Here is a 16,834-nt window from a genome sequence, read left to right as displayed (position 1 = left end):
GTACCTTTTCTGGGTGGGTGAAAGCATATCCTACAGTCACTGAGAAAGCCACAGAAGTAGCTCGAGCCCTCCTTAGGGATGTCATCCCCAGGTATGGATTGCCCCTTGCCATAGGTTCAGATAATGGTCCCGCCTTTGTTGAAGCTACACTTCAGGCCCTGTCCCGCGCATTGCGCATTACCTGGAAATTGCATTGTGCCTATCGTCCCCAGAGTTCAGGGCAGGTTGAGCGGGCAAACAGAACCTTGAAAAATAGCCTAGCAAAGATTTGTCAGGAAACCCAACTGAAATGGCCACAGGCACTGCCACTAGCCCTCTTCCGCCTCCGATGCACCCCAACTAAAGGAACAGCCCTCTCTCCCTTTGAAATTGTGTATGGGAAGCCCCCAGCCATTTTGCAGGGAATTAAGGGAGACATAGGGATTTTAGGGTCTGCCCAGGTGCAGGAGCAGGTAGCCCTCTTGGGCAGGATAATTTCTGAACTTCAGTCTTATGTGAGAGAAATAAACCCTGTCCCCTTCCAGGCTCAGGTACATTCCTTCCTGCCAGGGGATAGAGTTTGGGTGAAAGACTGGAGGCTCCAGCCTTTGGGGCCCCGATGGAAAGGACCTTTTACTGTTTTGCTTTCTACCCCTGCAGCTGTGAAGGTCGCAGGGATTACTCCATGGGTCCATTGGTCTCGAATTAAGTCTGCTGACCAGACTGAGCCCAGCACGGATCAGACGGAGCCTAGACAGTGGAGAGCAGAAAGTGATCCAGCGGAGCCATTGAAGTTGCGCTTGACCCGAACCAAAGAATCTACTAGCTGAAAAGAAGGGTCAACTGCATACTGCAGGAGCTGCTGAACTTCGGCTTCACACTGAGACTCTTTCTTGCCTAGATTCTGGCTTTCTTGGAATTTGAAAGCTTGATCCTTGTCAGTTGAGGGTCTATCCCAACTGGTATAAGAACTCAAAGACTGAGAACATTATATGAGAGTAATCTGTGATTAGCACAGACTGTTGAAATATTATTGCTTAATTAGTTTGCTGTATTTGTTTTAGATTAGGAAGAAAGAAAATGTTAGTAGTTTGGATGCTTTTGTTGTTTTCTACTCCTTGCCTCCTTGTTCCTAAAACCCCAACTCGTTCCAACCTTTGGTTACACTCAGTCCAGGAACTAATTAGCCAGGCAAAGATTACTTCCCCTTGTATTGTGTGTTCCCGATTTTCTCCTTATACTACAGATGTCCCAGCTGTTCCTGTGCAGCTCCCAGCTCTTATACCTCCCTACTTTTCGAGTTCAGGTCCTTGGAGCCAGGATTATACTTGGTGGTCCTTTTATAATGCTACTTCCCCTTCTGATTCTTCTCTAAGGCCAGTTTTTACGTCTCCCTATCCAGCTTCTGGAGTGTTTTGTTTAACAAGAGACATCTCAACTGTTCTTCCCATTCCCTGTAATTATACTAATGTTCTCCCAGAGAAGGAGGAACCTGTGTGGGTAGTTTCTCCAGGTACTCCTATGTGTCCTACTACCATACCTGCAGATTATGACCAAGGTGATTATCTGGCTCCTAACTATACTACTGAGAAGACTGTAGTGTCCCATCCTATTTTCTACTTTCATAAGTCCCCGGGGTATGAAGGGGTTGCATCATATGAGCGGTCTGTTACAATTGGGGATTGGCACCTATGGTGTACAAAGTCTCCATTTCTTCTTCGTTCCCCCTGGGATAGGGGCTCGCATTATGGGCATCCTAATCTCCATCCTGTGCCTACATTTATTGGGAACTTTCGTCGCCCTCTCCTTGGTCATTACTGGCTCTGTGATAATGTCCTCCACATGATTCTTCCCCCCACATATGATTTTTGTGTATTGGTAACTTTGAATTATTTTCCTAAAGTTATTCCTCTTCTCAAACCACCATCCCCGCACCGCTCTAAGCGAGAGGCCTTGTCCTTACCCTCCTCCGTTGCCACAGAGGATGAGGCGATTGAATTAGCCCTCCAGTATATCAATTCTACTTATCCTCTGACTAAAAAGAGACTTGTAGCCCTTTCTGCCACGGCCTGGATTCCAATTGGGGGCCCGGTAGCGGGTATTACTGAACTAGGTATGGCCACCTGGAGACTTCAATCCCTACTTCATGTTCTAGTTCATGAGCTGAACGTGGTAGTCAATGCATTGCAGGATCAAATTAATGAATTAAGTATAGTTTCTCGGTATAACCGTATGGGTCTTGACTATCTCTTTGCAGCCCAGGGTGGCCTCTGCACAGTGCTAAATTCTTCAGAGTGCTGTACTATTGTCATAAATAGGACGCATGTAGTTAGGCATGCCATGGATAAAGTCCTACAGTTGGCCAGCCTTAATGTGGAGGATTACCGAGGAGGATTAGACCTTACCTCCTGGTGGTGGTCATTGACCTCCTGGATACGTCCCTTGTTTATTTCCCTAATAGTCTTAGTTTTAGCAGGGTTGTTGTTTTGTTTCCTGGCCTCATGTGCTTCGGCAGTATGCCGTCGAACCTTAACAAGTAGGGTAATGGTGGTTCATAAGTCTATTCCTAGTTAGGATCACTATAATCTCCAGAGTTTGAGTTGTGAGACTTATCTCTGCATAAGCTGATTTTAGTCTCAAAGGGGGGAATGAGGCAGCCATGGGCATAATATATATAAGAAATCATATTAAGGGTTAATTCTGTTTAAAGGTGCTCAAATACTATTTTAAATTCTCAGTCCTGCAAATGAAGGGATGCAAGCTAGAGTTAATTACTCAATGTCTAGCTTGGCCGAGCCAAAGGTTAGAAAGGTCAGTGAGAAATGAAACTCTGTCCTTTGTGAATTGCCAATGCTAGCTGGCACATCTGTATACTATTAAATCTTGAGGGGATATTATTATGAATGAACAAAGGAATGAGCCAGACATATGACATATTGTAGTTTAAAGATTAGGCAGAAATACTGTTTAGAGAGAGGCAATAGATTAGAATTTAGAAGTTCTTGATATTTAGAATATGTTTTATAAGGATGCTTATTTTAGAATATGTTTTATTCTGTAATTTCTATGTAGAATATTTGTTCAATTCTTTGTCTGACTTTCTAAGCAAAGACTGCAGTGAAGAGGCAAACATGTGTTTTGAATTATCTGCAGTTCTGGCTGGTTTGATGTATGGAGCTGATAGGTGAAAAGAGGTCAGGACTAGTCAGCTCTCTTCTCCTTGATTAATTATAGGTAAAATGTAGAAATGGTCTTGAAAGTAATAACCTGATATGTATGCTATTAAGTAAGATTGGCCCTTGACCCCTTTAATGAATGCCAGAGTTTAGTTAGCAGTTAGTACTAGGAATATGAGAAATCAATCATAATAACATGTAAGAGACTGGAGCCCAAATGTCTGGTGTAAGGGGCCCCAGGTCACAGGTCAGTTTAGGATGTCTGGAACCTATGTAACTGATATTTGTATAGAGCTGATTGGTTGAGGCAAGGTAATCAATCTATTCCTTAACCAATTGGAGAGTAAGGGGGCTAGGCTAGGCTAGATAGAACTGTATTTAAGTGGGAGAAGAAGCAGTTTACGTCAGAAGGAGCTCAGAAGAAAGAGAAGGACAGAAGGAACAGACAGAAGAAGGAGAAGACAGCATAAGAAGAGAAGCAGCTGAGACAGAAGCCACAAAGACACAGAGAGAGAGACAAAGAGAGCTGAGAAAGAGAAGAAGAGACTTAATGCTGATGTTCTACTTTGTTTGCTGGCAAATAAAGAAGATTTCTCTCTCATTCTGGTGTGCTGTCTGACTTCTGAAGTATCATAAAATTCATGCATCAATTCCTGCAACAATTCCTCTTACTAGTTCTATATAAAGAGGAAAGCAGGGGGAGACTAATGGCTGTATAAGCCTACAATAATGGATTTCACCCAGGCACAGGTTCTCACTTGCAGTTTTTAGTCCCTTTTTAGCTCTTGTTTTTATCTTCTTGGCTACAGATTATCTCCTTAGTGTAAGGAAAATTACTTGAATGATTCCACAATCATGCTGCTGCTAATGTAGGTACTTCTCTTTAACTACCTCTTTAACATTATGGCCATCTTTACAGACCATGCCCTTTATGCTTCCCCTACAATATCCATGTGTTTCTGCACTTCATAAACCCTCTAAGACTGAAGCCTTAGGAACTCACTTTATTTTGTTTGCCAGCACCTTTCTCTCGCATATGGGGACAATCCTTTCCAATCAGCAGGGCTTTAATATCAGCCACTGGAACTGAGAATGGAGAAAAAGAGAGAAACAGAACATCAGGCATGAGAATCTTATTCAGGACTGGCACCTGGCTAAATGGCACCTCCTCTGGTTATTTGGAGGGAGGGGGGGGGGGGGGGGGAATCCAAAAGAGCTGTGCAGGAGCTTACTTCTGCCACTGTAATGGCAGCAGCAGCCTGCCCTTCTTGACCATCCATTCCAATGGCCTTGGTCTTTTTTTTTTTTAACTTCTTCTCCTTATTAGAAAATCAAAATAGCACACAATCAGAAAACATTGATGCGTAACAATAACATTGAAAAAAACATCTTGCTTACTCCCTCCTCTCCCCCCAAATAGCCAGGGTATTCAGTCTCCTCCTCAAGTACCCCATGTCCCATAGTAGCAGAACCAGGATAAGTCAAGTACCTAAATAATTTCTTAACGTGGTCGAGCAACCCCAGTCCCAGGACAAGTCCATCAATTATGGTAAGCATCCCAAATCTTATGAAAGTTGACCACCGTGCCATCTTTGATTGCTGTCAGCCGATTCATCTGATAAATATAATCGTATCTGTGAAGCACCACATCAACCGGTAGCAGCTCAACCTTTTTCCAATAGGCTGCCAACAGGAATTTGCCAGCCATGAAAAGATTGCTAGCCAATTTACGATGTTCCACTTTGATTCCTACAGACTTACAATGCAATAAGCAACTTTCCACTTTCAATGGGTAAGTAATATTAAGAACATTGAAGGACTTACAACATAACTTTCCAAAAAGGCTGTACCACTAGACAATGCCATCAAATATGGTACATATCACCGGGCGTCCCGCAGTGTCGCCAACAGTGACTAGATGCCATAATTGAACAACTTAGACAAACGCTGTGGAATATAGTTCCAACCATACTGTATACAACCAAAAATTGTATAACTATTCTCTACTAAACTACTTGCTATGGACACTTTAAGCAAATGCTTTACAATGATTTCCCATTGCTTAAATTCTAAAGAGATGCCCAGAGCATGTTCCCCTTTACTAGTATAGTACACAACAGGGGTATCATAAAACAATAATGCTTTACAAAGGCAAATTATACACCCTCTACACCCATCCCCTTGCAAGGCCAATGGCCTTGATCTTAACTCTCAACTGCCTTATTCCTGTATCACTATGACAACCAGCTCAAAAAGAACATGCTCAAATTATGGGGAACAAATGGGGAGATCTGAATTTCATGTCTTAACCATACATAGGACAACAGGAAGTTCCAGTGAGTTTACCTACTCTTCTCCTGAAGACTTTCAATTGGAGGGTTCTCAGTGCCATCATCCACATCGCCATAGTGCAGGACTTTGTAATTCGGAGACAAGCGGCAGTACCAGAGTTTATCTGAAATAAGAAGGGGAAAAGGTGAAAGAAAACAGTAGCAGAGCTCCACATTCTCTCTTTCTGACCACATTATCAACTCTGCCCCTACCCCAAAAGCTACCAGCCCACAACTGCCCCTCTACTCCCAACCTCCAAAATGCCCACTCCCAAAACTACCCCAACTACTCCCCTCCCACAACTGCCTCACTACTCCCAAACTGTCCTGATCCCCGTAAAATAAATGCCCTCACAATTGTCCCACCCCTGAAACTGTCCTGACCCCCCCCACCAAACTACCCTCTGCAACTTCCTCACCAGAAGGTGTAGGCAAGAAGGGTACCAGTGCCCCAGCCTGTTGCTGTTGCTAGAATGGCAACAGTAAGTTCCTGTACAGCTGTATTATTGAATGGGGATACCTCTATAACTACCAAGGGTGACACAAAGCTGAAGAACCTGCCTTCCGATAGAAGACTTGTGAAGGAATGATCTATTATAAAAGTGCTACTCTCTAATGACAAACTAGTCAAACAATTAGCATTACATATGCATGTGTGAAGTGCTTTCAGTCTCAGGGCTGGGGAAGGGAATGGGCACTTTTGATTTTACTAAGGCACAGGACACATTTTCCTGGTATAATATTTGGTATAGGCTTTGAATTCTTTGCATGCTGTAATACCTTTTATTTGATCAACATAGGAATAATCCAAAAATGAGTCTCTGAGACCCCATTGCCCTATTCAGCAGATGAATTAATTATGGAAAGTTTGATCTGCCTCAGAAAAATATATTGGAATTGTCAGTCAAATTGATTGCTGATCTGAATAGGCCACCTGCTTCTTTAGAATTGAGTAAATTAATTGCTCGCATACCACAACTGATAGTAGTTGCAGAACTAAAGGAATGTAAGTTTAGGGTGCTTCATTGAGCATAGATCACGTAAAACAACTGTTTAAAATGGTAGGAGGGTAGACTCTCCTATGTCAGAAATGTGCTCAAGTTCCCAATTCTTGTTTTATGCTTTTTGGGAATGTCCTGTATTCTGTTTTCTATTCTATATACATCATTTATATTCCGCCTTTAACCCACAGCTGAAAAGCAGATTACACTAATTAGAAGGAAATTATATCTACAGTATAAAATACAATCCGTACATTATAACCACAAGAAAAAACACTACAAAGCTCAATGCAAGGAAAACAAGTTTTTTAAAGCTTTACAAACTGAAAGTAATCTGTCGAATATAAACAGGAACGCTGTTCCAAATTTTAGCACTTTGGTACACAAAAGAATGTTCCCAAACTGATTTTAATTTAACATTTTTCATTTAAGGGTAATCCAAAGATAGTTTAGAACTGCTATTCAAAGATAATTGTGCAGGTAGAACAGATAGGAGCTGGGTCACATTTTCCGATCCCAAACTATAAAAATTCTTCTCCGAGGACAAGCAGGCTGTCCAAGGTGGCCCCAGGAACGGAGATTTTCCAGCAAAATCTAAAAAAAAAACTCTGCGACAGCCAGTAGGGTGCGGGACGGACGTACTGTGCATGCGCGGCCATCTTCCCGCCCGCGCGCGTCCGTTCCCGCCTCAGTTTTTTTCTTTTCCGCGGTGGAGAGTGGCTGCATGTCGGCCTCTCTCCCTCAGGTGCCAGGAAAAACTTAGGTGCCTTTCGCGAGGTGTTTACCGCTTTCTTTTTGTTTTACGTCGCTTTTTTTGTCTTTTTCTTTCCAGTTTAAAAAAAAAAAAAAGGACCCTCTTTTTCTTAGTTTTTGTCCCCTGGTAAGTTTCCTTTCGTTTCCGTTGCGGCCTTCTTTGGCCGCACGTCTGCGGTACTCCTTTTTTGTGCCCTTGGTTGGCACAATCGAGCCGTTTGATTTCGCCGCCGCAATTTTTCCGCTGATGTCATCGACGCCTCCGAGCAGCTTCAAGAAGTGTGCTCGGTGCCAGCGGTTGATCTCGGGCACTGACCTGCACTCCCGGTGCATCCAGTGCCTTGGGCCCGAACATCGCCCAGACGCTTGCAAGTTGTGTCTGAGTTTGAAGAAACGGACACAGGCGTCGAGAAGAGCTCTTCGGGACCGTCTTTTCAGAGCTCCAACTGATTCCTCGGCGTTGACATCGACACTGGGGATGGCATCGACATTGGGAGCGCAGGTAATGGCTGTCCGAACTTCACCTTTAGCTGGGAGTAGTGAGCCGTCGAGTGGGTCTCCACCTGTCTCGATGGCTCCTGCTGTGCAGGCCCACCGGGACCGACTGATGTCGGACCCAACCCCGAGGAGGCGTGTGGATTCCACGTCCTCCTAGTAGGTACCGAGGAGTACCAGTGATGTGCTTCGAGCGAAGGCGAAGAAGCATTGGCACCAGTCTCCTTCGAGACACGGTATCAGGAGCTCTGGGGCGTCGAAGGATTTGTCATCCGAAAAGCGTCGACGCCGGGAGGAGCGCTCACCCTCCATACAAGAGGTGTCGGTGCGTCAATCTTAGGACAGCCCAGTACCTCCTCCCAGGTCTTCACAGATTCTGACCTCGACTCCGGTATCGGCCCCACAGCCTTCCTCGACAGCGATTCTGGAGGAGAGCATTTGAGCCATTCTTCCAGGCCTTCTGGAAGGGCTGCTGCATCAGTCTGCTCCAGTATCGGGGGTGCTTGCGCCCTCGGTACCATCGATGGAAGCGGCAGCTGGCTACGTGCCTGTGGTGAGGTCCCCGACGCCGGTACCGCTTGCAGCATCAGAATCGGCTGCTACCCAGGTTGACTCCCCATCGACGTAATTGGAGGGAGCTTCATCGCCGCCGGCATGGGAGTCAACTTCTCGTCATCGCCATAGGGGACATTGTTCCTCGGCGTCGAGACAGGCCTGGTTTCGGACTGCAGTTCGAGAACTCTTGTCCGATACCGAGGAGGATGCCTCCTGGGATGAAGGGGAAGATCCCAGATATTTCTCTTCTGAGGAGTCTTGTGGTCTTCCCTCTGATCCCACTCTTTCACCTGAGAGGAAGCTTTCTCCGCCGGAGAGTCTCTCCTTCTCGTCAATTGTCCAGGAAATGTCTGTGGGCATTCCCTTCCCGGTGGTAACTGAGGATGAGCCCAGGACTGAGATGCTCGAGGTCCTCGACTATCCTTCGCCACCTAAGGAGTCATCCACTGCCCCTCGGCATAATGTCCTAAAGGAGACATTGCTGAAGAATTGGATGAAACTGTTATCTAATCCCACCATCCCCAAGAAAGCGGAGTCCCAGTATCGAATCCATGGGGAACCTGAGTTGATGAGGCCGCATTTACCTCACGACTCTGCGGTTGTGGATTCCGCTTTCAAGAGAGCCAGAAGTACTAGAGATTTCGCCTCGGCACCCCCGGGGCGGGAAGTTAGGACTTTAGACTCTTTTGGGAGGAAGGCCTACCAGTCCTCTATGCTCGTGTTCAAAATTCAGTCCTACTAGCTCTACACGAGCATTCACATGCGGAACAATGTTAAGCAACTGGCGGACTTGGTGGATAAGTTCCCTCCAGAGCAGGCCAGGCCTTTTCAGGAGGTGGTCAGGCAGCTGAAGGCGTGTCATAAATTCCTGTCCAGGGGTGCTTATGACACTCTTGATGTTGCATCCAGATCTGCGCTCAAGGTATAGTGATGCGCAGATTCTCCTGGCTGCGTGCCTCTGACCTGGACAATCGGACCCAGCAGCGGCTTGCGGATATTCCTTGCCGGGGGGATAATATTTTGGTGAGAAGGTCAAGCAGGTGGTAGAGCAGCTCCACCAGCGGGAAACCGCCCTCGACAAACTCTCCCACCGGGCGCCTTCAGCATCTACCTCAACAGGTACACGTTTTTTCAGGGGAAGGAGGAGTGCTCCCTATGGTTACAATAGGCGTAGGTACAATCCACCTTCCTGAGAGCCTTTTCAGGCTCAACCCCAGTATGCTCGTTCACGTCAACAGCATGCGCCCAGACAGGCCCTTGCAGCTCCCCAGCAAAAGCAAGGGACGGGCTTTTGACTGGCTCCATCTGAGCATAGCCGCTATAAAAGTACCTGTGTCGGACGATCTGCCGGTTGGGGGGAGGTTAAAATTTTTTCACCAAAGGTGGCCTCTCATAACCTCCGACCGGTGGGTTCTTCAAATAGTCCGGTTAGGGTACTCCCTCAATTTGATCTCCAGACCTCCAAATTGTCCACCGGGAGCTCAGTCCTTCAGCTTCCAGCACAGACGGGTATTTGCAGAGGAACTCTCCGCCCTTCTCAGCACCAATGCGGTCGAGCCCGTTCCTCAAGGGCAAGAAGGGCTGGGATTCTATTCCAGGTACTTTCTTGTGCAAAAGAAAACAGGGGGGACGCGTCCCATCCTAGACCTAAGGGCCCTGAACAAATATCTGGTCCAAGAAAAGTTCAGGATGGTTTCCCTGGGCACCCTTCTTCCCATGATTCAGAAAAATGATTGGCTATGCTCTCTGGACTTAAAGGATGCTTATACATACATCCCGATACTTCCAGCCCACAGGAATTATCTTTGGTTCCGTCTGGAAACACAGCACTTCCAGTATTGTGTGCTGCCCTTTGGTATCGCATCTGTGCCCAGGGTTTTTACAAAATACCTGGCAGTAGTCGCAGCATCGCTACGCAGACTGGGAGTTCATGTGTTCTCTTATCTCGATGATTGGCTGGTGAAGAACACCTCAGAGGCAGGAGCTCTAAAGTCCATTCAGGTGACTATTCGACTCTTGGAGCTACTAGGGTTTGTCATCAATTACTCAAAGTCCCATCTCCTTCCAGTTCAACAACTAGAATTCATAGGAGCTCTGCTGGACTCTCAGACAGCTCGGGCCTATCTTCCCGAGATGAGGACAGACAACCTCCTGTCTCTCGTTTCCATGGCCAGAGCGTCTCAGCAGATTACAGCTCGGCAGATGTTGAGACTGCTAGGCCATATGGCCTCCACAGTTCATGTGACGCCCATGGCACGCCTTCACATGAGATCTGCTCAATGGACCCTAGCTTCCCAGTGGTACCAAGCTGCGGGGAATCTAGAGGATGTGATCCAACTGTCCACCGAATTTCACAATTCCCTTCAGTGGTGGACAATTCGATCCAATTTGAGCTTGGGACATCCCTTCCAAATTCCTCAGCCTCAAAAAGTGCTGACCACAGATGCATCTCTCCTGGGGTGGAGGGTTCATGTAGATGGGCTCCACACTCAGGGAGCTTGGTCCCTCCAGGAATCAGGTCTTCAGATCAATCTCCTGGAGTTGCGAGCGGTCTGGAACGCTCTAAAGACTTTCAGAGATCGGCTGTCCAATCAAATTCCGTCAGACAACCAGGTTGCCATGTACTACATCAACAAGCAGGGGGGCACCGGATCTCACCCCCTGTGTCGGGAAGCCATCCAGATGTGGCTTTGGGCTCGCCGTCACGGCATGTTTCTCCAGGCCATGTATCTGGCAGGCATAAACAACAGTCTGGCTGATAGATTGAGCAGGATCATGCAACCTCACGAGTGGTCGCTCAACTCGGTGGATCTTTTTGCCACTCAGATCAATCACAAGGTCCCTCAGTTCTGTTCCAGACTTCAGGCCCACGACAGGCTAGCGCCAGATGCCTTTCTCCTTCACTGGGGGAAGGGCCTTCTGTATGCATATCCTTCCATACCTCTGGTGAGGAAGACTTTGATGAAACTGCAGCAAGACCGCGGATCCATGATTCTGAATGCGCCCTTTTGGCCGTGTCAGATTTGGATCCCTCTTCTTCTGGAATTGTCCTCCGAAGAATCGTGGAGATTGGAGTGTTTTCCAACCCTCATCACTCAGAATGAGGGGGCACTTCTGCATCCCAACCTCCAGTCTCTGGCTCTCACAGCCTGGATGTTGAGGGCGTACACTTCGCCTCCTTGGGTCTCTCTGAGGGTGTCTCCCAAGTCTTGCTTGCTTCCAGAAAAGATTCCATGAAGAGGTGTTACTTAAATGGAGGAGGTATGCCGTCTGGGGAGACAGCAAGGCCCTAGATCCTTGCTCTTGTCCTAAACAGACCCTGCTTGATTACCTTCTACACTTGTCAGTCTGGTCTGAAGACCAACTCCGTAAGAGTTCATCTTAGTGCAATTAGTGTTTTCCATTATCGTGTAGACGGTAAGCCTATCTCTGAACAGCCTTTAGTTGTTCGCTTCATGAGAGGTTGGCTTTTATTATTATTATTATTTATTTATTGCACTTGTATCCCACATTTTCCCACCTATTTGCAGGCTCAATGTGGCTTACAAAAACCTGTAATGGCTTCACTATTTTAGGGAGCAGAAATACATTTGGTGGTACAGAGATATAATAATAACAAGGCTAGCTGTCGATTTACTCAAGCAGTTATAGAAAGAGAACGATCAAAGTGAGGGAGGGGTGTTGATGAGTTGTAGTTAGTTATGGATTCTCGTGGTAAGCCTTGGTGAATAGATAAGTTTTCAATGATTTGTCCCCTGTCAAACCTCCACCAGTGTCATGGGATCTCAACGTCGTCCTCACCCAGCTGATGAAACCTCCTTTTGAGCCACTGGATTCCTGCCATCTGAAGTACTTGACCTGGAAGGTCATTTTCTTGGTGGCTGTTACTTCAGCTTGTACAGTCAGTGAGCTGCAAGCGTTGGTAGCTCATGCTCCTTATACTAAATTGCATCATAATTGAGTAGTCCTCCGTACGCACCCTAAGTTCTTGCCGAAGGTGGTGTCGGAGTTCCATCTTAACCAGTCAATTGTCTTGCCAACGTTCTTTCTCCGTCCTCATACCTGCCCTGCTGAACGTCAGTTGCATACATTGGACTGCAAGAGAGCATTGGCCTTCTATGTGGAGCGGACAAGCCCCTTCCGATAGTCCGCCCAAATGTTTGTGTCTTTCGATCCCAACAGAAGGGGATTTGCTGTCGGGAAACGCACCATTTCCAATTGGCTAGCAGATTGCATTTCCTTCACTTATACCCAGGCTAGGTTGACTCTTAAGGGTCATGTCACGGTTCATAATGTTCGAACCATGGCGGCGTCAGTGGCCCACTTGAAGTCAGCCACTATTGAAAAGATTTGCAAGGCTGCACACATTCACTTCTCATTACTGCCTTCAGCAGGATTCCCGACGCGACAGTCGGTTTGGGCAGTCGGTGCAGCAGAATCTATTCGGGGTCTAGAATCCAACTCCTTTCCCTAGGCCCATTTTTATTCTGTTCCAGGCTGCACTCTCAGTTAATTGTTTCTTCGTAGGTCAATCTTTGTTATGTCCTCGCTGTTGCGAGGCCCAGTTGACCTTCTTTGTTGTTTTGAGTGAGCCTGGGGGCTAGGGATACCCCACATGTGAGAACAAACAGCCTGCTTGTCCTCAGAGAAAGCGAAGATACTTACCTGCAGCAGGTATTCTCCAAGGACAACAGGCTGATTGTTCTCACCAACCCGCCCACCTCCCCTTTGGAGTTGTTGTTTTATTCTTTATTTGCTTTTCATTTAACTGAGGCGGGAACGGACGCGCGCGGGCAGGAAGATGGCTGCGCATGCGCAGTACATCCGTCCCGCGCCCTACTGGCTGTCGCAGAGTTTTTTTCACATTTTGCTGGAAAATCTCCGTTCCTGGGGCCGCCGTGGATGCCGACCTACATGTGAGAACAATCAGCCTGCTGTCCTCGGAGAATACCTGCTACAGGTAAGTATCTTCACTTTATTTACCAGACATGCCACCTTAAATACACTGTGCCATTTTTAGCCAGTGCGACATACATAAAAGTGGAGAAGCCTCCTGAAATTTATCCAACTTAAAAATCAACCTGATCACTGTATTTTATAAAAACTGCATTTGTTTCTTTAAATTCACACTGATAGCACTATATAAAGAATTGCAATTTATCAAGATAGGGTGTGAAGACTGCCTGAGCAATAACCCCAAAATTTCCAAGTCTCAAGGATAATCTTATAACTCTCAATTTATGTATATTGAAAAACAATTTCTGTACTAGCTCATTAATTTGTAGTTCAAAGGATAGTCTAGAATCCAAAATCACCCCCAAAGCTTGAGATCTGTCCTCAAACTGAAGGATTTCCCCTGAGGATAGAGTAATGTTAACTAATGAAACATTATGTATGTCTCCGAACCAAAGTAGATTTGTTTTCTGCTTATTGAGTTTAAGGAAATGAGACTTTGTCCAATTTTCTACCATCCTTTTTTTTTGTGTTAGTAATTTTTTATTGACAAGAAAAAATGCACATATACAACATCCAACAACAGGATCAACACCTTTGTTACACATCTTCAAATATAAGTTTCCATCAGTACTTTACACCACCCATACTGTACACTTTGCTACATACATGGTTCAACATGAAGTAAGGACCCTTAGAAAGGACCATTAGTATTCAATGCCATCGCCACTCGGTTCCCGTAGGTCATTTTTACATAACATCACACTCCCCACCTTCATAACCAATCAGTGACATTTCCTCTTGCTCCTCTTTTTTATTTTCTCCCCCCTTCCCTTTCTCCCCCCATAACCCCCCCTCCTTCCCCCCCCTCCCAGGAGGCTGACTGCTGTATTGAACTGATCACACACCATTTGTTGGGTGCTCGTTACTCTGTACACATTGTGGCTGTAAGATGCACTCATAACTCCTTTTCCATACCTTGTGCCCCGCAGGCAATCTATCCCTTTCGCCCTCGAGCTCCAGTTTCTTCCCTCCTTCCCAAACTGCCATTTGTTTCATAGCAGCATACCATTGGGCAAGAGGCGGAGGGGCTCTATCCACCCAATGCTGTAAGATGACTTTTTTGGCCAGCACCAGGGACAAGAGCACAAACCTACAATGCAGAATAGAAATCCCCTGACTTGCCAATTCTGTGTCCAGTCCCAGCATTAATATTTTATAAGTCCGTTCTACCTGTGAGCCAATTACCTTCTCCAAATGTGCCAAGACTCCCCTCCAAAACACCTTCAGCACCTGGCACTCAAAAAAGTGATATACCAAAGTACCCTTTTGATTCTCACACTTATCATAGTCCCCTGAATCCCATAGACCCATTGCGTTACCCTTACACCGCATGATGTATGCATGGTGCAAGATTTTTAGCTGTGTTTCATGACAACTTACATTAGGAGTTATCTGGTAAGCCAGGTCAAAACCTCTCTGAAGCTCTGCTACTGTGACCTCCAACCCCAACATGTCACTCCACCTGTGCGCTAATGAAATTATAGCTGTATTGGGGGACCACGTTTTTCCCAGATGGTACCAGCTGGAGAGCTTATTGCCTTCCACTGGCATCTGCTTGAACACCACATCTAATGCTGTAAATGCAGGGATTTACTTATCTTCATTGCGCACCAATAGTATATAGTGCCTAAGTTACAAGTACGAAAAGGCAAGGGCCCCAGGCACATTCCATCTAGTTTGACACTGCAAAGGTTGGGACTGGCAGTCTCCCCTCCGATCCCACCTGTCCCATGTACCTACAACCCTTCTCTGCCCAGACTCGAAAGTGTGAGGGACCTTGCCTGGCAGGAAAGTCTGTGTTGTCTTGGAATTCTATGAACGGGGAGGGCCCCCTTGCTCCCCCCACTCTCTGTCGCCACCAGTCCCAGGCAAGGCGAAGCGGTCTCAGCAATGGTGAGATTCTGATCCCCGCCCTCCTAGCATGTAGGGCATTGAAAACGGACCATGGACGGGCAGCATTCTCCCAAACTTCTGAGGATGCAAACACGTACTGCCCCGAGTGTTTCCTGAGGAGTGCAGATACATTATACATCCTAAGGTCTGGTAAATTAACTCCCCCCTCTCTTCTTGCCCGAATAAGTTTGTGGTATCCTATTCTGGCCTTGCATCCCCTCCAAATGAAAGACAAAATCACTCCCCTATAAGCTGCCTCTTCCTTGCTAGAGATCCACAGTGGCATTATTTGTAAGGCATATAGGATCTTGGGTAACAAAACAATTTTTACAAGAGCCATCCTCCCCAGGAACGATACTGGGATCTCTTTCCACCTATTGCATAAGTGTTTGATCTGGTCTAACTTCTCACATACATTTTTCTTATACATAACAGCAGGATCTAGATGCAGATAGACCCCCAAATATTTCATTGGCCCTTTTGTCCAGGATAAGGGGAAATTGGGCCACCCTCTGCAATCACAATTGGTAGACAGTGCCATAGCTTCCGACTTATCAAAGTTAATTCGCAGTCCAGAGAAGGAGCCAAACTGCTGGATAAGATCTATTAACCGACGCCTGCCCTAGATATATTAACATGTTGTCCGCAAAGAGGTTAATTTTATATTTGTCCTTCCCCACTCTTATGTCTTTTACCTCTGCTGACTGTCTGATTTTGCTTGCTAAGGGCTCCAATGCCAACACAAAAAGCATAGGTGACAGAGGGCATCCTTGCCTTGTACCTCTGCACAATTCAAAAGACGGGGACAATGTGTTATGTATCAGAATTTGAGCTCTAGGGTGCTTATACAGGGCTCTAATCCCTTGTAGAAACTCCCCAGAATACCAAATTGAGGCAAAACCCAGAAAAGATAATCCCACAGAATCTTATCAAATGCTTTCTCCGCATCTAAACTAACTAGTAGGTCATCCCCGTTTACCCCACTTTTCTGAATCGCGCTCATTGCTCTTAAAATGTTGGTGGAAGCATATCTTCCTAGTACAAATCCTGATTGATCTACATGTATCAATGAGGGTAACACCTTTCCCAGCCGGGCAGCCATAATACCGGCAAAAAGTTTGATATCTTGATTTAATAGGGAAATTGGTCGGTAGGAGCCCAAAATCTCTTTATCCCGCCCCAGCTTGGGCAAAACTATGATCGATGCATGCGTCAAGGTACCCGTGTGCTGCCGCTCTTTACATAATGCCTCACATAGTTCACTGAATGTTCCTGCAATTTGCCCTCCCAGGATCTTATAAAATTCAGGGCCTAACCCGTCGGGGCCCGGGGCCTTGGCTAGTTTTAGTTTCTTTATCGCCTGCTGTATTTCACGCCCCTGAACCGGCTCGTTGAGGAAATCTCTTTGCTCTTGCGACAGGGAGGGGAGCTTTAAATCTTGAAAAAATTCTACTCTATTGTCCCTGTCACACTGCCCCTTGTCGTATAGTGTCTTGTAGAAGTCCACAAAGGCCTTCTGAATTTCCTCTTCCTTACCCACCCACTGCTCATTCCCTACCTTGATACGAGTTATCGCCTGTTTCGCTTCTCTGTTTCTCACCATGCTAGCCAGCAATTTCCCAGTTTTGTTACCCCA

The 16,834-nt window shown here is 46.2% G+C and overlaps 1 protein-coding gene across 3 annotated transcripts in view; it reads right to left on the bottom strand.

The window, feature by feature from the left end:
• The window catches only part of ELMO3 (engulfment and cell motility 3), a 987,719-nt gene that overhangs the window by 110,056 nt on the left and 860,829 nt on the right, over positions 1-16,834 (bottom strand). For all 3 annotated transcript variants that reach the window (XM_030203739.1, XM_030203740.1, XM_030203742.1), the window contains 2 exons: positions 5,506-5,610; positions 4,159-4,241 (listed from right to left, as the gene is read on the bottom strand). In XM_030203739.1, coding sequence (XP_030059599.1) covers positions 4,159-4,241; positions 5,506-5,610 — 188 coding nt within the window. The remainder of the gene's footprint in view (positions 1-4,158; positions 4,242-5,505; positions 5,611-16,834) is intronic.

Source organism: Microcaecilia unicolor, chromosome 5, assembly GCF_901765095.1.
Source record: "Microcaecilia unicolor chromosome 5, aMicUni1.1, whole genome shotgun sequence".
Lineage (NCBI taxonomy): Eukaryota > Metazoa > Chordata > Amphibia > Gymnophiona > Siphonopidae > Microcaecilia > Microcaecilia unicolor.
The sequence above is the reverse complement of the archived record's forward strand: the minus strand, read 5'-3'. Positions and strand labels throughout refer to the sequence as shown.